Source organism: Aspergillus caelatus (genome assembly GCF_009193585.1).
Source record: "Aspergillus caelatus strain CBS 763.97 unplaced genomic scaffold BDV27scaffold_32, whole genome shotgun sequence".
Taxonomy (NCBI): Eukaryota; Fungi; Ascomycota; class Eurotiomycetes; order Eurotiales; family Aspergillaceae; genus Aspergillus; species Aspergillus caelatus.
The window spans coordinates 65704-88069 of record NW_022475295.1 but is presented as its reverse complement, the minus strand read 5'-3'; the positions used below and the strand labels follow the sequence as shown (position 1 = coordinate 88069).

General features: G+C 48.6%; 9 protein-coding genes across 9 annotated transcripts; 3 read left to right on the top strand and 6 right to left on the bottom strand.

The window, feature by feature from the left end:
* The first annotated feature begins 438 nt into the window (after positions 1–438).
* Positions 439–2188, top strand: gel6 (putative 1,3-beta-glucanosyltransferase). Its single transcript, XM_032077252.1, has 3 exons — positions 439–664; positions 725–936; positions 993–2188. The coding sequence occupies exons 1-3, from the start codon at positions 529–531 to the stop codon at positions 2016–2018; spliced, it is 1374 nt and encodes a 457-aa protein (XP_031930777.1). The 5' UTR covers positions 439–528; the 3' UTR covers positions 2019–2188.
* A 483-nt stretch (positions 2189–2671) lies between these two features.
* Positions 2672–3053, bottom strand: BDV27DRAFT_66553 (uncharacterized protein). The gene has a single exon (XM_032077250.1). It carries the CDS (start codon positions 2942–2944, stop codon positions 2714–2716), a length of 231 nt encoding a protein of 76 aa, XP_031930776.1. The 5' UTR covers positions 2945–3053; the 3' UTR covers positions 2672–2713.
* On the bottom strand, positions 3054–5361 carry BDV27DRAFT_66554 (protein kinase domain-containing protein). Its single transcript, XM_032077251.1, has one exon. It carries the CDS (start codon positions 5262–5264, stop codon positions 3162–3164), a length of 2103 nt encoding a protein of 700 aa, XP_031930775.1. The 5' UTR covers positions 5265–5361; the 3' UTR covers positions 3054–3161.
* A 1733-nt stretch (positions 5362–7094) lies between these two features.
* On the bottom strand, positions 7095–8027 carry BDV27DRAFT_169296 (uncharacterized protein; the record flags this gene model as incomplete). Its single annotated transcript, XM_032074997.1, has 2 exons — positions 7419–8027; positions 7095–7298 (listed from the first exon to the last, which is right to left on the bottom strand). Exons 1-2 carry the CDS (start codon positions 7794–7796, stop codon positions 7095–7097), a joined length of 582 nt encoding a protein of 193 aa, XP_031930774.1. The 5' UTR covers positions 7797–8027.
* A 739-nt stretch (positions 8028–8766) lies between these two features.
* On the bottom strand, positions 8767–12745 carry BDV27DRAFT_66502 (putative AT DNA binding protein). Its single transcript, XM_032077249.1, has one exon. It carries the CDS (start codon positions 12463–12465, stop codon positions 8971–8973), a length of 3495 nt encoding a protein of 1164 aa, XP_031930773.1. The 5' UTR covers positions 12466–12745; the 3' UTR covers positions 8767–8970.
* Positions 12746–13125: 380 nt separating this feature from the next.
* Positions 13126–15132, top strand: BDV27DRAFT_123480 (aldose epimerase family protein). Its single transcript, XM_032065886.1, has one exon. The coding sequence runs from the start codon at positions 13662–13664 to the stop codon at positions 15015–15017; it is 1356 nt and encodes a 451-aa protein (XP_031930772.1). The 5' UTR covers positions 13126–13661; the 3' UTR covers positions 15018–15132.
* Positions 15133–15158: 26 nt separating this feature from the next.
* On the bottom strand, positions 15159–17230 carry BDV27DRAFT_123479 (putative actin-related protein RO7). The gene has a single exon (XM_032065885.1). It carries the CDS (start codon positions 17064–17066, stop codon positions 15360–15362), a length of 1707 nt encoding a protein of 568 aa, XP_031930771.1. The 5' UTR covers positions 17067–17230; the 3' UTR covers positions 15159–15359.
* Positions 17231–17376: 146 nt separating this feature from the next.
* Positions 17377–20389, top strand: BDV27DRAFT_123478 (crossover junction endodeoxyribonuclease; the record flags this gene model as incomplete). Its single annotated transcript, XM_032065884.1, has 2 exons — positions 17377–17476; positions 17594–20389. Coding segments are annotated over exons 1-2 (2639 nt in total), but the record flags the coding sequence as incomplete, so codon positions are not given.
* Positions 20390–22337, bottom strand: BDV27DRAFT_123477 (diacylglycerol/polyprenol kinase family protein). Its single transcript, XM_032065883.1, has one exon. The coding sequence runs from the start codon at positions 21754–21756 to the stop codon at positions 20866–20868; it is 891 nt and encodes a 296-aa protein (XP_031930769.1). The 5' UTR covers positions 21757–22337; the 3' UTR covers positions 20390–20865.
* Between the last annotated feature and the right edge of the window lie 29 nt (positions 22338–22366).

Sequence of the window (22366 nt, the reverse complement as noted above, 5' to 3'; positions counted from 1 at the left end):
TATCCCCCGCAGCAACATCTCAGATCAAGGTTGGGATAGATCTTAATCTCTGATATCTCGCACACTGTCACACTGTGGCATTCTCAGCACAACGGCTTCCTTAAGGAGTAGGCTAAGCAATGCCATCGACGTCATTTTACATCGAAGGACCCCGGCATGCATGTGTGTCTCCAGGGTAGGCGCCAGGTACTCTGTATGGCTGCGAGTCGGGGAAGCATACTAGATGCTATCATGAAGAATGACATGGATGTACTCCATATAATTTTTCGATTCTTAAAAAGACATGTTTTCTTCTCTGGTTGGGAGAATAAGGCCTGAATCGTGCCAGAGACATTGGACGATATCATTTATACCATCTATTGTTGGATTCAGTCGTGCCTTCCTTTTCAGCCCATAGATATCATATCACACTTGCCATTTGGCTGTCCGCACACTGGAAACTCGCGTGCACACATCTGTACATCTCGGAGGTGTCTTGCATAGAATACCATCCTGTAATACCTTCACAGCGTTTACATCCAATAAGCAATGCGGCCATTGTCCACTCTGTCTGTACTTGCTTGGCTCGGAGGTTTCCAAGCCTTACCGGTCGATGCGATACAGACCATCTCCGCCGTTGGCTCCAAGTTCTTCTACGAAGATGGTAGCCAGTACTTTCTGAAGGGTGAGCCTCCCTGGCGAATTGAATCCACAATCTTCCGCTAATTTGGTACAATTTGCGTAGGAATTGCTTATCAACTCATCCCCGAGGATCCCTTGGTTGATACCGAACAGTGCAATCGCGATTTTGCTCTCATGGCCGAGCTAGGCACTAATGCAATTCGCGTTTACCACGTCGATCCCAAGGCTAATCATGACGGTTGCATGGAGGCGCTTGCGGCCGCAGGCATCTACCTCTTCGTGGATCTAGACACATTCGATACGTCTATCAGCCAGGTCAGAACTTGCGTAGGCCTTAGCTAGGTAGAGCCCATGCTGACTTCTACTTCTAGGACAAACCACAGTGGACGCATTCCCAATTCAATCGATATAAGGCTGTGTTGGACGAATTCCAAAAATATAACAACACCGCCGGCTTATTTGTCGGCAACGAGGTAATCAACACTAAGGAAGGCTCGGTCGCCGCTCCGTATGTCCTGGCCGCAGCGCATGATATCAAATCGTACCGCAACGAAAAAGGCTATCGGAACATCCCGGTTGGTTACTCGGCAGCTGATATTGCAGAGCTGCGTCCCATGTTGCAAAACTATCTAGCTTGTCGTCCCGAATCTGCTGACCGACTGGATTTCTTCTCACTTAATGCCTATGAGTGGTGTGGTTCCTCTTCGTACGAGACATCCGGCTACAAGAGACTTCAGAGCCAGGCAAGCGACTACCCGATCCCAATCTTCTTCTCAGAAACAGGCTGCAACGTGGCACGGCCACGGACCTTTGAAGACCAGGCTGCCATTTTCGGCCCTGAGATGTCAAAGACTTGGTCCGGTTCCATTATCTATGAATGGATTCAGGAGGCCAATGACTACGGCCTGATCAAATATGGTCCGCCCTCAGGCGCCTCACCCGCCAAAATGCTTGTACAGGATGGCTTTACCCGCCAAGGAGAACCTATTGCGGTGGACCCCGACTTCCACAACCTGAAAGCGCAATGGGCTAGGTTACGGCCTACCGGAGTAGCCTTGTCCGACTACATAAAATCCACTTCCACTATCAGGCCTGCATCTTGCCCCGCTTCGACACCAGGTGGATGGGCCGTGGATTCTCACCAACCCCTTCCTACTCTTCAACGAGCTACCTCGGACGTGGCAGATGTCGGCCCAAATCCTGGTTCCGGGTCTGGGCCTGATTCGGGATCGCGTCCAGAGCACCTTTCAGCACGTGTGACTTCAGCTGCACCCTCCGATTATCACTCCCATCGTGCCGTCAATAGCGCCTCCTCGGGAACGAGGGGCTTTGATCGTCTTGCACGCGGATCCTTCTTCCTCTGCATGTCGATCGGTGCCTTGGCTCTGTGGCTCTAATGATCATGTTGGATGACTAACGCTAGCGTTGCCTTTCTGTCCTTTCTTTCTGAGTTCTTGTTTTACCTGGCCCATATACAGCCCAGTTGTTCCGTGAAGCACTGCTGTCAAAAAATACCTTTACACTTTGTGATTCTTAAAAATAGCGTCATAGGTGCAGGCTCGCCTGACAACTGAAATTTACTCGTTTCATCTTTTGCAATGACCTCTGCTCTAAAAAGTTCCGCACCAAGCGTCAATAAATCATAGAGTTTAAAACATTAGTGATACTATTTACATTACCTGTAGTCCAAATGCATGTATATGCATGCATAATGTACAAAATCTAAATAGTAATTGGGACTATTTACTTGTCACATTGAGTTTTGCCCAATGTGGACAAAAGAAAAGAAAGATAGAATATACGGTGTAAGGGGGGTCAGGCAATCGATTTTCTCGGCAGACGCGATTAAGCGGTCTCATTTCTCCCCTTTTCTTTTCTCTCTACGTACCTTCCACTTCCTCGGAAAGAAAAGAAAGGGAAAAAAAAAAAAAAAAAAAAAAAAGTAGACATGTTGCTTTTGGGGATTACTAACTGGTTGTACTGTCTGTACATATATGTACAAAAACATACAAATGAGAAGCTAGACAATATTCATGCGGAGTTTTATTATTGTAAACATATTCTTTGAATTATTATTATATGTATATCCCCATTAGATCGAGCCGGAGTGTACCCCATATTCATATTCATCATTGCGCGGAACAAGACATATACAACCAAAGAGAGCATGACGCATGAAACCAGGAGAGGTAAAAAATAAAGTAATAGAAGAAAATATGATGAGGAATAAATCACTAAAACCACCCCGAACTGCGTATGTAGCTAGAAATACAACAAAGAAATCTTGTTTGAAAAAAAAAAAAAAGTATGGATTAAGGGGCATTGAATGAAGAAGGTAGGGAACAAAGGGGATTGGCACAAAGAAGGAAAGGGTTCGGTAAGGTGAGTCATGAAGTACATAAAAGAAAGGGGCGAAAAAAGGCCAAATAAAAGAAGAAAGAAAGAGAGCGAGAGGGAGAGGGAGAGACCAAGGGAGGTGTTGAAAAAGTACAAATTGGAATGGCTAAAAGTGACTGATACCGGGATCACATAGCTGTCACTCAAACCGCCATTTTGTAATTCCAAGATGGGTCGTACCAGGGGGCAGTATCCGAGCCAGCGTAGCCGCTACTCTCTTGGTCGGTATCACTATTCTCAGCATATGTTGTCGTAGAGCCAGAGAGGTTAAAGCCGGCCACGGATGGTGATGAGGAAGGAGTAAATGCTATAGACCCCTCGGCATAAATAGGAGAGTTCGTCGCTGCTTTTAAAGGCAAATGTGGTGATGCTGATCTAGAAATTGAGGGAACAGTAAGCCTTGGTGTTGTTGCATGTGGCGCCTCATGCAGCCGATTCTTTGACCTCCGAGTATGAAGCTGCAGGTGTGAGGAGCAGTGCAGATTAGCTATCCCGCTCACTTGGTTTATTGCCACAGAAAAGTGATGTTCAACTTGATATGCGGAGGGCCGATCGGCGGGCTCTTTATTCAACATATCCCGTACGACAGCCAGCATTGGTCGAACAGCCTGGAACACAGGGTCTTTTTGCTTCTTCGAGTCATGGTCTAGAAGAGTAATCCATGAGGTGACTTGGGTAAGGTTCCGATCCAGATGGAAGGAGCAATCGGCAACGCCTCCTCCACGGCCGGCGGTTCGATTCTTCGCCCCGCGGTGATGGGCGAATGCAGAGATCTTGCGCTTACAGAGGTGGGTGAATATATCCAGGATTACTGCTCCAAGCGAGAAAATATCTGAAGCTTCCGGATCAGTTTGATGTGATTCCCATGTGTGGACTACAGCCGCACTGGAATTAGTACCTGGCAAACCGACCGGATTCGTTACTATAGAGGCCCGATTCGAAGAAGACCCTGATGAGCTAGACGATGTAATAGAGGGCGTGTATAATATAGGCCGTTTGACGGAGGATATGACGCGTTTGCGAGCACTCCCACTGCTGGATCCCGAAGAGGAGGACGACGCGGCAAAGGAAAATCGAGATCCAGGAAAACCAACACGAATGGCAGTGCTCTGAGAAATCATGGATTCAGATCTTGGGCTAACAGACTCGTGCTCCGTTCGATGAGATCCCTTCAGTATTGATAGGTTTAGCTTCATTGGACGCGCTGACTGCTTCCGAGCCGTACGCCCACCCGACGGGAGATCAGTTCGTTGTGGACCAGCCTGCTGGACGCTAGCCGAGCGTACCCAGCGTTCTGGAGCACCATATTGATATGACTCCACATCATCTACCTTGACTGGAGGTAACAATGTATCGAGAGCTTCGAATTGGCCCAGAAAGACTCTATAATCTGCGTCAACGAGTATGTTTGAAGGGCGAATGGCGCCATGAACCTGGCCATGTGCATGGAGCCATGAAAGCCCATTCGCGAGACAATGTGGCCAATTAAGCAAGGATTCTCGGCGTTGGGCTTTGGGGAGACGCTTGAAATGCTGGGGAATATCGGTGAGGAAAGATATCAAAGTGCGTTCGTATATGCCTGTGAAAAGGATACACACGGTTTTGTCGACAAAATAAGACCCGTATATTGAATACACATGGTCATGGGCCAGTCGTCTTAATGACTTAATCTCTTCAAGTACCTCATCTTCTTCGAAAAAATGCGGCGCCCCTCCAATTGTAACCTGCGTCCGCAAATAAACTCGACAGACAGTACCAGCTAAGACAACCTTTTCAACACCCTCCCTCACAAGAGCTGTTCCAGTTCGCAGAAGCTCCACAGGGACGCCTTCATTCTCAGTGTATTTTATGTGTTCGCCTTCGCCAATTCCGCGAACAAGGAACCGCCATTGGGCAAGGAAGAATCTTGATTCCAAGGAAGGATCCTCATTTTCTGGCGAAAGATGAAGGCGATCGACGCTGTGAGCCGCAATAGGCAGATCCGAGTCATCAAATGACTCATCTACTAAGGTGAAAATGCGATCTGGAATCCCGATATCGACCAAAATGAGAAAAAGTCTCCCCGCCTTAGAGAGAATCCAGTCGAGGTACGTCTCGCTAGTCAGACCCTCTCCCCAGGGCAAAGGCTCCACGAGGCGGTGCAGGATGTTGGACGGCAGATGACCGAAGACATATTCTGAGGATATTGTAGCTTTGATTCTGTCCTCGGGCCACCAAAGAGACGTTGTGACCGACATTGCGTACATTCATGGCGCATCGGCCGGGACAGACGAGTACCGGGGATTGGGTATAGACACTAATATAAGTAGTTCCAAGTTAGATTTTTTTTTTTTTCTTCGGACGAAGTCTAGTAAAGCAAATAGCTCTCTCTGTAGACGCCACTAAGTGACCGTCATATAAGAGTTTATGCAATGAATTCGAAAGGGAAAAAAGAACAGAATGGGACATAGATGTTGGTTCTTCGTCAGAAGTGCGAGATCACCATCATTAGTGGACACACGGCTTATCAAGCGCACCGCAAGGGGTCTCCGCGGTATTATTGAAAAAAGCCAGTCGATAGTAGTCACTAGGGCATTAGAGTATGACAGAAGAGGGGAACCTTCAACGGACGGGCTCCACGATGGGGTATCCACTGGCACATCAGGATGATCAGATGATGGTCTATGCTTCCATATTCAATGGTCCTTGGAACGGAAGAAATATCAAGGCACAATCATGTTAAAGACACCGGTCTAATATTGAGGCAACAGCGGTAGCATGCGGCGCGACCGGAGAAGATACCTGTGGCCATGGTTCACGAAACTTCATGAAGGATGGGGAGGTTTGAGACTAAGTGGATATATCGAGTCTTGGGACGGTGGAGATGCCCCATGTCGAAGAGGGACGAGTAAGCAGAGAATACAGGAATGATGATACTCAATAGATAGATAGGGCATCGGCATTGAACAATGACTGAAGATAAGCTAATGAACGTTGATGGATCACGGGGTCCACCCTAAGCCTCAATTGGTTTGCTCCGAGTCGCTATCGCATGATCAGTAACAATCTTCATTGTGAGCCATCATAAGCCTGAACGATTAATACTATCTACTTTCCCCAAGTATTAATGTTGGCGGAGTGCTGCCGTAGGACAATGTGCCTCAAATCAAGCCGCAATCCCATGGAAACCGGGCGCTGATCTGATTGTTGGGGTCTAGAAAACCCTCCTGTCAACAATAGCCAGTTTAGAACCACCAGGCCGGATTCAAGCTTCCTAATGCAGGTGAGGTCCTTCTTTGGGCAGCCAGTCGCCATCCTTGGATGCAAGCTTATCAGTTGACAGCTTTAGAAAGTTGACTTGCGCTATTAGTCACTGTGAGAGCCAAGAGATAAGCCCGGGCCATAGACCATTCACGCAAATCAATAGGGTTCGACCACCTTCCCATATGATTCAATCCCCAAATCCCTCTTGGACTGCTAGAGGACACAGCCTCAGAAGTGATTGTTGATCGCGAAAGCCAAATTTTGGTCCCTTCGCCGCCATCCGCTCCTCTTATCTTCCACCGCGGTACCCTCCGCCTGTCGACTTAAGCTATAGAAAGCATGACATATCTTTTTTAACTCCTCGGGTTGCCATTTATAATGATCAGATCATGGTATACGTCATAGTACGGTAGTTCTACCGAGTACGGAGTACATCGAATGGCCCCTTCTCCCCTACGAATATAAGTTAGTGGATCGAGGATCGATAGATCCATAGAAAGTGGGATATGATCGACTCTCTCGGGGCATTTGTCCATAAATAACTTGTCACTAATTAAATGAATCTCAAAAGATTAGGATTTATTCATTTATTCATTCATTCATACATGGTTATATACCTATATACAATCCATATTGGATATTAGCAGACAAAGGGGGTAGCAACAAGATATTCAAAGCATCGCATATCAACCACAAGTAATCTTTTAGGTGAAAGGCAATCAAAAGTCGCACCATACTAATTTTTAGACATTTTTGAGTTTCCCAATACGTTCTCCAGCAGGGACCAATATTTTTTTCTCCCTGTTTTCTCACTTTAGTCTTTCTGCTTGCCCTCAGTAGAAGTCACCAGTATGTCGTTTTCGTAAGCGTCGCACTCTGCTACTAGCCCGATGGGCATTAGCGTCCACCGGTTGCTCCTCAGAGGATCGTCGTCTATTCCAAGCCTTCCGGAAGTGTTGTTGCTCGTCATCCTGCTGTTTCGCTCGATGGACAAGGAATTCTTCATGGGCTTCTTTCTCTTCCATCAAGGCCTCGATCTATACGGTTCCAAAAACCACGAGAATCAGCACTTCATGAACCCACAATACACCAGACAAAATCTCTATTGTTCCCGAAGCGAAAGAAGCTGAGAAAGGCAAAGGGAAAATGATTCATACATAGGATAACCACAACTCTTGCTCCGAACTCCACGCTTTCTGACACCTCCCCAGCTCGCTCCGTGCAACAGCCAGTTCGCGCTCTTGCTCTGCTGTCCACCGGCATTTGTCACAGACAATACTGGCCCAGCTTACAACCCGTACCAATCGAGATCGGCTGCCGCTGCTGTTGCTGCTGCAGCCATGATGCAGGTCCAACTCGCTTGCGTTCACCGCCATCTCGGACCCGGTTGATTGGGAGTCATCATCGTGGCAATGCACTGTGACTTCAATAGACGGGGAATCGTCGATCCCTTTACCCTTCCAGATGGAACGTTCTGGACGTTTGGTCAGGTAGGGGATGCGGAAGATGTATCGAACGGTGCTGGCCACTCTCATGTTGGTATGTATGTATCAAAGTCTTCAAATTATGACTGAAACTCCTGCAAAGAAAGGACAAACTGAGTAGGTTGGCTTCTTGGACTGGCCCGCTTTCTCTTTCAGGGATATTTCTCCTGTTTATATGTATGAGTATGTACTTTTTGCTCGGAATGGCTTCGAATACAGGTCACTACGCTGGGCCATTCACAACTTGGATACAACCTAATACGGCATAGATCACAGGTTAGGCTTCAGGAAACAAGGACATTAGGCTCTAGATGGGCCTATTTCTGACGTCGACAATCCTGTTTGGCTGGTGACCACTGCCCGCAGTTTGGTCAAAACTACAACGGGACTGTTCGTCCCAAAAGTGGAGAGAGATGGGGGAAAAATCGGAACAAATCGCCAAGCCATCATGTTTCATGCGCTGCAAAATAAGAAACCACATCCTTGGGTAGGGAACGTGGCGATCAAACTTTGCCTAGGTGAGGGGGGCCTGGTTTGGTGTTGAGCAAATCATCATGGTCCAGTCTCCCGAAATTGGATAACTCATATGTACCATTTGCCAGCAAAATATACAGCATAGCAGATGTTCAAACGTGGTTTTTCGTCTTCGCCGTGCGATTTTCCATGTACTATACCTAGTGCCTAGCACGCAAATCTCCAAAGTAAACTTGGCCAGCCAAAAGAAACAAAAGGAAGTGGCATGAGAGTAAATAAGAAGGACCTCTAGAGGACTATAGGCCGGACAAGAAGAAAGAGATATAAGCCGTACAGGTTTCATGAACTAATCATGCGATCGCAGTCCAGGAAAGGACATGGATCCCAGCACAAGGTTGAACTTTCTTCAAGCAGCTGACTCTTGAAGACCAACAAAAACACACTTATAGACAAAAGAAACTTAGGGGGAATCTTACATAAACAACCTTAGCCAAATGCCATCGCAAACAGAAAAAAAAAAATAAAATAAAATAAAGAGAAGCCAAAATCAAATGCGAGCCAGTAATTCTAGACACAGTATCCACCCATTGGCTCGCCAACCCGTGTAGTCCCGAAAACATTCTCCAAGTAACACCCAAGAAACGAGGCTGAATTCGTTACACAAAAGCAGAAGCCCATCGTTACCAAACTGCACACTGGGTCCGGGGAAAGAAACCAAAAAAAGAAATACAAGGGTTGATTTGCGCAGTCATCAGTACCACGAACTGGTAGGGGCACGCCTTCTTTTCGAATGCCCCGCTGTTGACTGTTCATCGTGCAATCGTGCTTTCATCTCTTCCCGAATCTGTTCGCCAATGATCACGCTGATCAGTCTTCTATGCAAGTCGGCTTCCGTCCAGCCAACTTGGCCTGTTCCACCGGCCTGTAGGTCGGCCTTGGCCAACTCCTGCACGAACCTGTCAATAATGGCAAACTGACGCTCCGTGATGGGGACCCCATGTAAACCGTCTGATGTCCATATCCAATCCCCAATGATATCCGACCGCCCTGGGCCTGGGTAGTAAAGGAAACGTTCTGGATGTCTTTTTGCCAAACGGTAAAGACGACGAAGGAGGATGTAGTGATCGTCAGAGAAATATCCAGAGACAGCCAACGGCAAAGGACGATCATACGTATCGTCTTTTGCTGTTGCATTTGGCGACTTGTCGTCTAACGGACTAGAAAAGCTCTGTTGTTGTTCACGGTCCCGATGCAGCTGTGGCGCTTCCTCCATATAGTTTTCTTCCACGTTGTTCGAGGGAGACCCGGCATCATCTTCGCCCTCCGAAGCCTCGTCATATACAGATAGAGCACGCTCCTCAGTTGGTTTTCTATTGGGTACTTTCAACCATCCAGGCGTAAGATTAGTAATCTTTTGGAGCCAGGATGATGCTTGTTTTCCGGTACTGGAGGGCTGCGGGCGTTCGGGGGTGAGGACAGGTGTCTCGCGGGCGGTCTGTGGTTCAGGTGAAACTGCATCTGAAAGATTCTCGCCACCATACCCTTCTAGCCACAAATCCGAGTGTTGTCTTGCATTTTCAAAATTCGTAGTTGGATCCAGCTGGAATGTCTCTTCCCCTGGGGCTCTCTGGGGGCTTGACTCCAGATAGCCCTCTGACTGCAGAGGTTCTTCAAGTAAGTGATCCTCCTCATCCTGCATCACTCCCTGCACCTCTTCTTCCTCGTATTCATCCTCTGCCTCCTCGCTTTGGGATACCGCGGTTGACTGTGGCTGCTCGGGGTCTCGCCCGTTTTCTGTACTTGGGGGGCTGCTTTGCCCGTAGTAGTAATGCGAGCGTTTCGGGGTCGCCCCTGGACGCAACAAAGTGGAAATATCAACTTCCTGTTCTCGTAGGTCTTTGATTCGCGACTTGCCCAGAAATGGCACCTTGTCGTGAGCATTGGTCCAGTAGGCTGGAGAATAAGAATTACCGATAGCGCTCCGTTCAGATATCGAGCTATGTGTTTGAGGACTAGACTCCTGCCTGTTATCGTCCAGGCTTTGATGATGATACGAAACAGACGACTGGTCCGAAAGATCGCCTCTATCATTAGCTTCTTGCTGCCAAATGTCTTCATATCCGTCATCTTCGTCTTCCTCCTCTTGCTCACTAAAGTGATCATCTTCGGGTCTGTCATGCACTAACAGTGCATCTGCGTCTCCGCCGTCGATATCAGAGCCCCAGTCACGCCCTTCATCAGCTTCGGGAGCAGCCATGCCACCCTCAGGGCTCGGAGGGTCACTCGCATCACTGTCAATAACAATGACTTGGCTTGAGTTGGCCATCTGAATTTCGCGGCTAATAGCTTCCCTCTCCCGTTGCCATTCTTCCATCCGGCGCCTCATCTCTGAGCCTGGTGTATCGTAGTCCCTTAATTCATCAGGTTCCCGCGACGGTTCCCGTGACCCACTAGTTTCACCCAGACCTTTTGGCGTGGTTTCCGCAATAGCTTCCATCTCAGGGACATTTCTTGCATTCTCGATATCTGCCTGTAGTCGTCTCTTCGCGAGCTCTTGACCAAAGTTCAAGGCCGACTGTAAGTCATGTTGTATCTCTGTATCGAATTCGCTGAAAAGCAGCTCTAGTCGTTTCCTAGATGTCTCCAAGCTGGACATCTGATTTTGCGACTCGCGTATCTCAGGACTTGACAGAAGACCTCTGGAATATCCTCTGTCATATGGATGCCTTAAAGCGCTCTCGAGAGCAATACCCACACGGACCAACCTCACGAACCTGGCTATTGGTCGTCGCTGTCGCTTAGGAGAGGTTCGAACCGGAACAAAGGCTGGAGAAGTTGGGGGAGAATATGCCCTAGTGGACCTGTAGTCCACAGTAGCCTTCTCTTGCTCCAGGGCTGATGGTTCTGGTTGCGTTTCCAGACCGACATCTTCTTCATTGGCCTGATTCCGGGTCGAGGATTTCCGTCTCAAGACACCGTTGCTTTCCCGCTCCAGAAACGGCTTCAAAGCGCCCTTTGCCACTTGGGAACTGGTGCTAAGTCCATGTTGCTTAGCCGACGGTAGTGTATCCAGTGAAACCATGCTAAACCCTTCACTCTCCATTATAGAATCGAATTCTCTATGTTCATCTGTAGGGTCGTTTGTAGTAGGAACTTCGCTTTGGTGGAAGCGATTACGCGAGGCTGAGTTTTGCCCCCCTCGATCTTGTCTTTCCTCATCGACTAATGATGAAGACGTTGGTGTAGGGTAGAGACGAGGCGGTCTAGGTGTACGACCAGCGTATATGGTGTTATCTGGAGAGATAATCTGGCTCTCCCGAGATGGGGAAGGCATCTTTGATGGTGTTGAATGTACATTCTCATCATTCTGCATATAAACATCGTCCATATAATCGACATTCGGCGTATCGTAAGTACGCTCATATTCAACTCGAGCACTCTGATTCTGAGGGCTATCGTCAAACTGCTCCATCTGAACATCACCCTCAAAAGGTTCTGCATAGCTTTGATCATCCGGCAAGCCATCGTCAGATTCGCCATCTGCAGCAAGGTTCAGGGGAGCCCAATTTGGCTCGGACTCGACAACAGACGGCTCATCTACCTGACTGCTTGCCACCTGATTGGCAACGTTGTCTACCGCATCCGGCTCCGGAAGATATTTCCTTGGTCTACCTCGCTTCCTCTTTTGCGCACTTGCGCCTCCCGGACCAGGAGTATGACCAGGACTCCCCCCATTCGGTGTCGCACTCTGAACCGTTGTATCTGACTTCCTCGGGCGTCCGCGGCGTTTTCTGGGAGTCTGCTCCATGGTGTCTGTTTCATCCTTCAACGGTACTTTGGTTGTCATGGTAGAATTCCGGGGGCGTTTGCGCGAAGGGCTGCCTTGGTTCATTTCCTCGTCTTGTGTTGCCTCCAATGTCACCCGAATCCTCCACGGACTCACGTTCCCGTCGGGCTGCACGTTTTCAGGGGAGAGGGACCTTTGCCGACCGTTTAATTTCCTTGACGGAGACCCAGGGAGCACCACATCATCGAAGCGGATAGAATGCGAACTTTTGGTAGGGCTCAGGCTAATGCGCGACCTTCTGCTTTTGGCGAAGCGCGGCGTTTGAAGGAGTTTGAAATTTGCGGGCGACATGACGCTCTGGCGCCCGGAGAAAGGTTTGAACGGGGAGGAAACCAAATACTCGACGTCGCCAGGTGGCCCAAGAATGTCCGGAGAAGAGCTAGAGCTGCGGAAGGACATAACGACATGCAATAAGCGATACGATCATGGGATGTCTCTCGATCCCAGTCGCGTTTGATCAGGTAGGACAGGTCAAGGGGTTTCTAGGAAACGTTGCACCTATACAAAATCTTCCATCATTTTAGTAGCAGGGCTACCTGCAAGAGGCCTGGACTTCTGTAGAAATGATGATTATAAGCCGATAATCGCGGGGAAGCAGAGCAACCGCAGAGCATAACATAAACAAGTCTCCCGATCAGGCAGGCCGAGGGTCCGGCCCGATTTGCTTTTGCCGCTAAAGGTTGAGAGGGGCGCGCTTGGATTATGTAAAGCGGATAAATGTTGTTCCATGTCGATGGTCAGGTTACGGGATGGTGAAGGAGCCCAAGGTGCAGGCTTACCTCCTAGACTCTGCGTCATCGTGTAAACTCTTGCGAATGCGATGTGAAGTACTGTAGTACTTACATTATCATGATCCAATATTGGTAAATAAATGTGTAATGTGTGGTAATCTCTGGATAGCACCCAGCCATGCTACATGCATAACCACTAGGTAGCCATTATCACCCACGCGGTGGTTTCTTTGGTAGCTTGGGTCTTGGCGGGATGAGTTAAGAGGAGCGATCGACAGGCCACTTTCCTTCCCCGCATCCTCTTAATTTGGCCCCCCACCGGAAATTTCTTGTTTAAGACTAGCTCAGTTGCCTCATTCCCGTGGCTTCATGGGTGACCCCCTGGGTGGACGTACTACTGAATGCCTTCCCGCGTCTTCTTAGGTCCCCCATCATTACTACCTAGTATTCACTACGGCAGAAAGGGACTGAGCACTAGACCACCAGGTGTGCCACATACCTGGTACTACATCATTACCTGTCGTCAGTGAATACAGCAACTACTTTCGCAATTGGCTCATCCAGGTCACGGATCATCAATCAAGTGGTGGACGGACTCATACTTCTACAGCCCGCCATACTGAATCCGTCGACGGCGCAGAGCTTGTTGGCAGTTACGCGGTCTAATGCACTAGCATTGACCCTGCCCAACTAACGCATCCGTGGATTTGCCTCCTATAATTTGTTCGGATAATTACAAACAATCCAGTCCAACCAACAGCTCGGGGAAATTGAATTTTACCCCAGTCCCGCTATTGCTGTGCTTTGGTACCCCCGCCCGCTGGTCAGGCGGCATCATGAGGTAGGAACAGGATAAATAGTAGTATGATTCACTCCTTTAAATCTTACCAGGGATTCTCCCAGCTCCTTGGCTCCTTGCTCTGCCCTGCTCGGATCACCATTCGTCTCCTGTCGGTGTATTGCTTCATCTTCCTAGCTGTTACAGCGCTTTTGGGAATCAGAATGCATCTTAAATCATATTTGTCTGCTGCCCTTTATGGGCTACCGGCGCTGGCTCTACCATCGTCTACCTCCAACTCGTCTGCTGTAGATCCCTTCAAAGTCTACACTATCACTGCGGAGAATATTACCGCCAAGTTGATTCCATACGGAGCGCGTCTGACTTCTCTGCTCGTGCCTGACCGCGATGGCAACGAACAAGATGTAGTCGTGGGCTATGATGACCCTAAGGATTATGTGAAAGACACCGAGACCGACCACACATTCTTCGGCGCTGTTGTTGGCCGTTATGCCAACCGCATCAAAAACGGCACCTTCCAAATAGATGGAGACAAGTACGAAATTCCTAAGAGCGAAAACAACGGCACCAACACATTGCATGGAGGCGATGTCGGTTATGATCAGCGCAACTGGACTGTCACTGCTCAATCTGATTCCTCCATCACATTTACTCTGCTTGACCGCGCACTGGAGGGCTTCCCTGGAGATGTCATCACTCACGCCGTATATAGCGTTGATTCCGATGTCACTGCCGAGAACCCTAAGGGTCTGCCACAGTTGACCACTAAATTAATCTCTTTGGCCCTGACGGAGAAGACTCCAATCATGACTGCCAACCATATCTACTGGAACCTCAATGCGTTCAAGGAGACCAATGTCCTGGATGACACCTTCCTCCAACTACCGCTGTCCAAGCGGCTCATCGGCACGGACGGCATTCTGATTCCCAACGGAACCATCCTAAGTGTCGACTCGTACGATGGAGCACCAGACTTCACCACTGGAAAGCTTGTGGGCAAGGACATCAAGAAAGCAGAAGGGCTGTGTGGAACGGACTGCACGGGCTATGACAACTGCTTCATTGTGGATCGAGACAACGCATATGGCCCTGCCAATTCTATGGTTCCAGTTGTCCGTATGAACTCTAGCACAACCGGAATCAGTATGGAAGTGGCTTCAAACCAACAGGCTGTTCAGATCTACTCCTGCGTTGGCCAGAAGGGTAACATTGCCATCAAGCCGTCCCAGGCCAAGCGGAACAAGGAAGAAGGTATCAAGGGTGCAACGAGCGTCAACCAGTATGGTTGCATCGTTATCGAGACCGAAGGTTGGATTGATGGAATCAATAACCCCGAGTGGGGTCAACTGTCAGACCAAATCTATTCCCCCACCGGAGCCCCAGCTATCAACTGGGCTACGTATAAGTTTGGCACTGTCTAAAGTAGCCACGCCGCGATTCTCATTATCTAATGTTTTGACGGCTCCATTTTTGGACGGTTGTCAACCTCATCGTGTTGTATGTACATTTTACTACTGTCGGGTAAATAATGTGATCGATAATTAGTAAAATCAAAAGGCATCGTAGACTCTAGTGTTTAATGCTCTAGAGCCGTAGTATTAATTGTAAATGAAATGCTGAGTTTCAGGGTATCGTGTCTAAGTCCAGTCATTTAGAGGAATTCATGAAAATGAAACAGCAAGTGAACAATATGCTACCAGCCGAATCGCAACGAATTTTCAACGCCATACAGCCCAATACACACTTCCTTCAGTAGTGTATTTTCATCCCCATCCTGCCAGTGTCCAGCTCGACCGGTCTCCGCCAGATCGAAGCCCTGACCGTCGATCAGGGGCATGGCCATGAGTATCCAAGTCTCGACTAGCACCAGCAAGGCCATGCTGAAGAAACTTCTCTCGCTCAATCTCTACCAGTGACCTTATCTTCAGGCTCGCCACAAGACTAGCTCCAGCCCAGGGTCCAAGAGATTCGACTTCGCGCAGAATCCCTTGAACCGGTGGTTTGGTATCCTTATCTCTAGTACGGCGGAGCTTCTCCTCGACTGGATCAATCTCGTCTTCTTCACTATCCCGTTTTTCTTGGTCGCCCTTCCCAATAGAGGTTTTGGGTGATGGTGGTGCGGTGTTCTCTTCGCTGTTGACCGAGGTTGGGCGCTCATTGAGACGCAAATTTCGTAGCTTTTGTCTTTGTTGCTCAATAACTTTGCCCCTCACAGGACTCCAACCATGTTGATCAATAAGAGACGCTACTTCAGCAAGGACTCTTTGGCGAACACCCGGGATATTGGCTCCTCCACCAACGAACACTATTCGTGACATGCAGATGCCGCGGACATCGGGAGGTAATTGTAGGAGTGCGTTGTACGCCAATAAAGCAACCGGCTTTTCTTCGTCATCCAAGTCACAATCCGCTACACCTTCAGCAAATAGGACTTTCTCCACCGGCTCTGCCAGTTTAGAAAAAGGAATCTCCAAGTAGTTCGAGCTGGGGTTCGATGGAGAAGGGATTGACACGGTTTTTTGCAAAAGACCGGCGATGTCTTCTACTTTCGACTCACTGTCTCCCCCTTGGGAGTCAGTCAATTGTGACGAAGCAAATAATCCGTGATCATCTGCCTGGGGCTTACACCACAGAAACCGGCTAACAACTTCTTCACAGAACTCAAAATTCACGGAGATCTCGTCTGCATCCCCGCTACTGTTTGAGGACAGGCGAGTAAGAAACCTGCCTGTCTCCTGAAGCAGTGATTTCATAGCCCTTGTACTCCGCTTGGTAGCGATTTCTCTGTATTCATAGATCCCAGTTACCGTTGTTTCCGCCCATCCAAGGTCTACCACCAACGCCGAACGCAATCCAGCTGCAGCCACCGCCATTGTGGGGCTCGGAAGGAGTGTGATACTAGGAAAGCGCCACCGACTGAATAGCGTCGACAAGACGGAAGATAGTAGTGGGTGTGGCATTATAGACGGGAGAACGAGTACCAATCTCGCTGTTCCCGCATCCGTCAACAAGTATTTATTGTATGTCTCTCGGAACATCCTCTCAATTTTGTCCTCAACAAGTCCCAAGTCGACATCACGCACATCCATCTTCCATAATTCATATGCGCCCGTCCACTCTTCCGCCTTTACTGGTTGTGAGCTTGATGTACCCGCGTTCAGGCTACCTTTCAGCCATCCTCTGTAATCGCCGGCCCTCCTTGAGTCTTCCGGTCCACACCCGACCACACACGTAGGTGTGCTGTCGCCCTCAAATCCAGCCCGAAGCCATCTGGACCCAAATTCAAACACTATAGCATCCTCTTCTCCGCGCAAAGAAGAGCTTGCCGATGAAGTGCTTGCGAAGGAGGAATTATTAGAGCGCAGGTGATGTTGAGGCGTAGAAGGTCTGCCTGACTGGCTGTGTCGCAAGCTCATAGAGGCACTTGTGCGCCTTTCATCAAGATTGTAAGCCGTAGAACCGCTCGTCATTTCTTCGTAGTCTATACTGTGGTGTTTGCGTTCACTTCAGATTGCGGGGGGAGGAGAATCGGGGGTGGAGAATCGGTCGGTAGGCGCGAATCATGCTTTAATTTTCCAGGTTCGAAGATTTCAATTCATTATTGAACTCTCAGAAGTAAATCAAGTGATCGTCCTAATCTTACTCCGCAGGAAACCCAAACTGTCAAGAGTAAAGATACGGAAAGTGCAACGGCCACCGCGGCTTTAATGAGGACGGATCTACATCGGACCGTCGCGTGCTCCCCGACGTCAACAAACAACTCTCATAGTTACAGTATACAAAATCCTCCACGTATATACCGTCGAGAATATTGCATATTGGGTGTTTGGGGTGTTTTTACTTGGTAATTTTTGATCTCTGTCTTAATGGGGATTCCTGGGTAAGTGAACTTAATGACTTCAGTCAAGCCAGGCAGAGAAGCCATCCAGAATATATATCTTTTCCTAACAGCTTTCCTTGCAAGTCTAAAACTTGAGCATTAGCTGACACAAACTAGACTCATCAATGCAATTGGGCCTGGAGAGCGCATATCTCTGTCAAAACTGGCAATAACCCACTTAAAGCGAACATCAAGGCCTATTCGTGTTGCAGTAGACATTTCAATATGGCTATTCCAGGTGCAGGCAGGTCGCGGCGGCAAAAATCCGGAGCTACGGACTTTATTCTACAGGTTGCTAAAATTTTTAGCCCTACCTGTTCACCCCCTTTTTGTCTACGATGGGAAACACAAGCCGCCCTTTAAAAGAGGAAAGGCCACTGGGAGTAGTTACGGAAGTGCACCCATCATTGGGCTTTCCAAGATCATGGTCGATCTGTTCAGGTTTCCTCGTCATGATGCGCCGGGGGAGGCAGAAGCAGAGTGCGCCAGACTCCAGAGGGCAGGCATCGTCGATGCGGTGATGAGTAATGATGTCGATGCTCTCATGTTTGGATCAACGTTGACCATTATGAATTTCTCCAAGGAAAGTGGAAGTGGCACGTCTGCTGCAACGCACGTTACCTGTTATGAAGTGGGAAACATTAACTCATCCTCATGCTCAAGGCTTGATCGTGCTGGCATGATCTTATTTGCTATGTTAAGCGGAGGAGATTACCTGCCCTCTGGAGTCCCGAAGTGTGGTAGCAAGCTCGCTGCAGAAATTGCAAGGGCGGGCTTTGGCGAGGACCTTTTGGAAGTGCTCGACTCGGAAGAAACTGAGCTCAATATGAAGCTGAACGATTGGAGAGAAAGGCTTCAGTATGAGCTTGATGCGAATGAAAGTGGTTATTTTCAGACCAAACACAAAGCTGTTCGAATTCCGGAAAGCTTCCCAGACAGGACGGTACTGTCATATTATGCCAAACCTATAGTATCAACTTCAAAGGATCTCGAAGTTTTACAACGCCGCTTAGAGAATGCCTGGGATCGGGAAATTGATGCTCTGGAATTAAGAAGATTTGCTGCGGATACTTTCGAGTGGAACTATCGCTCCGGGGCAAGGAAAATGATAAGGTTACTTGCCGAACCTCTCGTTTCTTACCGACTTCGTCTTCAGAAGGACTTGACAGCATTTCCTTTCAGGTTATCTGAAAGCGATGTGCCAATGCTCAAGAAAGTTTATAAGAGCAGGACGAGTTTCAGCACAGATGGGTTAACAGAGCTGCAGCTTGATTTTGTCCCTATTGATATTGTTGGCTTAGATCTGCTCGCTGAAGAACCTAACCCTCCACTTCCTCCGCAAGAAACGGCTGTTTCGGGCGATGAGGAGGAGGACGCAGAAGTTAATGTTGAGCCTGCTCCGCAGTCGCCGGCTAAGAAACGTGTCACGAAGCGATTTGATCCTTATTCCTCAGAGAAAATTTGGGTGTTTGAAACGTTGGCTACAATAGGAATTCCAGAAGTTGTGCAAGCTTGGAAGCAGGAAGAGTCTGAGAAGGCCTCTGCGCCTAAAAAGTCAAGCAATAGGAAAACAGGACCAAAGAAGAAGGGGCCTATAGATCCAGGCATGAAGAGAGGGAGTATCCTGAAATATGGCACTCTCACCAAAGAAAGGTCTGAGATCACACAACACAAACAGGCACAGCTCTTCGAAGCAGCAATATCATCGACGTCAACACCGAAGAAGCACAATGCATCGAATGTGCAAGGTTCCCCGAGTGCTTCCAGAGAATTGTCTAGCCATGGCCTGTACTACCAACAGCAAACGGCCGCTTTCGATCGAAGCCAAGATTTTGATTATTTAACTGAGATGTTGTCTTTATGCAATATATCGCCTAATGTAGGCACCAAACGACACCCAGTGAATACTCGGCCTCCTCTCAGAGGTAGACGTGGGGCTGCCCTCTCGGGCGATTCTGAGGTAGAGGCTTTGGAAGTTTCAGGTGCGGAGTCTTTGGACTTCTCGCTATCTTCTTTGTCTCCGGGAAGAATCCGCATGAGCTATTCCAATGTTAGCTATAATGACCTGAGCATAACAGACAGTACGGATTATGCTCCCTCTATACATGCGAAGTACCGCAACAGGTCACAGCCCGGTCAAAGTATATCCAGATCTCATGGCCCTCAAGGGGCCCAGAAACTGGAGCAAGCCATGTCCTCGCTGCTTTTGGACGATAGTAAACCACATGGATCTGCCAAAGAACGATCATATTCACCGAATATTGCCATCCCAGCTGCTAAGCGTCATCTGAACAAGCCAGGGGCTAGAAACCCACATTATGATTGGACTATCTCCAAACTTCGACCGGTTAATATTCCAATAGATTTGGAAGAAGTTAGTCCACCTAGTGTCCAGGATTATTTACAGAAAGTGGCTTTTGGAAAGCGTACAACGCAAAGGAAAACTAGCGTGGGGACTCTTGCCACACCACCAAAGCCATGCAAGAAGGACACTTCAGAGCCCACAGAGGTGGAAACAAAGACAGACGATCTAAGGGATACGAAGAACGATGCCAACAAACCCAGGTCCCATGCAGAATCTGTCGTAGTGTGCGATGGGTACTGGACACTAGAGCCTACTCCAGAGGCTGGGATGGCCTCGGATGAATCAAAATCTGAAGTCGACAACAATACCACGAATGAGAGTTCAAAGAGTCGCAGAGGCAAGAAACGATTCCCGCGCGTGAGCATACTGGACCTTAGTTGAATCGACATTTCTAGATTGTTTGCGTGCTTTGGACTCATGGCGTTTTATTCCCTTGTCCTTCCGTTCTTGAGCGTTCTAAACAAGGGATAGGTATCTAATACTTAGGCGTTGGTGGAACTAGGGCTTCTGGCTTGTCAAAGCACCATTCTCTTCTTTCACGTATTCAATATTAAGCACTACATCATCCTTGTGATATCTAGCTAGATTAAGTACATACATGGATACATAATCATATCGAGATTAGCAATAGAAATGATCCTCGAATCGGAACTTGACACCCAGACCCGCAGTCCGACTAGAAACCCACGGGGCCATCGAATTCTCTAAGCACAGGTAGTTCTCTTCTATTTATAAAGCAAAGCGGAGGATCTTCGTCGGTGTTTGGTAGAATAAGAGGTGTTGGCGCTAGCTTCCAGTGGTATAATAAGAAGAGTGGAAAGAAGACAGGTAAAAGAAGAAGTAAAGCAAACAAGAAATATGAGTATAGACAAATGGACTCGTGCAAAAGAAGGATTCGCAGTGTGAAACAAAAAAGGTATCACCTTTTCGCTGTCCATCCGATTCTAGATCCCTAGTTGATACAAGATAAGGTATGAAATGTAGAAAAGAAAGACAAACGCCGGAGATGGTATTCTTCAAAAATTCAACCAAAAACCTTCAAAAAGCCCCATAAACCTATTCCACTCAAGATGGGAATGGTGAAATTATCATCCCAGCCGAAAAGGTCCACGAACTCACTGCCAGCTGCTACCAGGCCGGAGACAACGCTCATAACGCCGAGCGCCAGGGGGCCCGAGATAACAGTGTCCGTTGTCCAGCCGATAAGATTCTTGACTGTGTCTGGGATGAGGTTGAGACGGCCGGTGAACATGAATGCGTCCTCTGGGTCGGTAGGGAAAGGACCGACGTTGGGTACGAAGAGGCCCCAGAAGGCAGCGGCAGTAATTACTCCAACGAGCCACGCGCTCAAAGTTCCAGCAAAGCTCTTCCCTTTGCGCAGCTGGAACGTGTGTCGACCATAGAGACGACCGAAGGTAGAAGCTGCGGTGTCGCACCAACTTAGGAGCAGCACGCCCATGACTCCTACATCCTTGGGGAAAAACCGCAAGACCGCGTATGCGCCGAGCAAATACCAGATCACACCATTGTACCCTTTCACTTCGGTTTCCCGCATGAGCGCTCCGACGCAGCGAATGTAAAGCTTATTGATTGTCTCTGAGCGGTGACGAACCAAGTCCACTGCGGCTATTGGTACTAGGGCCCCGAACAGCCAGGGAGTGATTTGGGTTGTTTGAATACCACGGCTGTACAAATGAAGAGTGAAGAAGCCGATTGACACGTGGAGGACCTTGCGCGGTATTTCATGCCGATGGATGAAGTTGCGATAGCGTGTATGAAGAGGAATAAGCCCCATAGGGGAGGGGGATCGGGAGATACTATGCGCGATGCCGTCAGCCTTCGTAAGCGGCGATAAGAATCCGTTGGTTTTCGCTCCGCCGTTTGTCTGTGGTTCAGGGTTTTTTGCAGGCTGCATCGGGTTTGATTTCCGCTTCCTTTGTCTAGTTGATCCTGAGGGACCAGTCGGACTTCCAGAACGAGTTCGCGAGCGCCTTGATCCTGACTCCCGCTCATTATTGCTTTCCTCCGATACATCTACTAGTCGCCGTCGTCGCGCTGCAGAGCGAGTTGTGGGGGCAGAGTATCCGTCCCTGGATCGCGACCTGCTTTCTGAAGGAGCAGGCGAAGGCGAAGTGACTCGAGGAGTCTCCGGGATCGCATCATGGGAAGACATATTGTCCGCTCGTAGGGTAAACGGCGGAAGAATCGGAGATTGAATTAACCCAGAGAATGGTCGCTGAGTTTGGAAGGGATGATTGCAGGCAAAAATGCTGGGGAGGAAGAAACAGTCTGCTTCTAACGACGCAATGGTGGGCGATTATATACACAAAAGTGAAAGCTGAATTATTGATGTTGAGTGATGCGCAAAAGAATGACACTGCCACACATAACGTTATGGGCTCAGCCAAAGATCGACACAACCAAGGAACCACAAAAGGACAAGTATGACGGAGTATCCGAAGGGTATCAGCCTGCTGCCGCCAGCCTATTACTGAATTTTTCTGGCTTATTGTCGTGTCGACAGA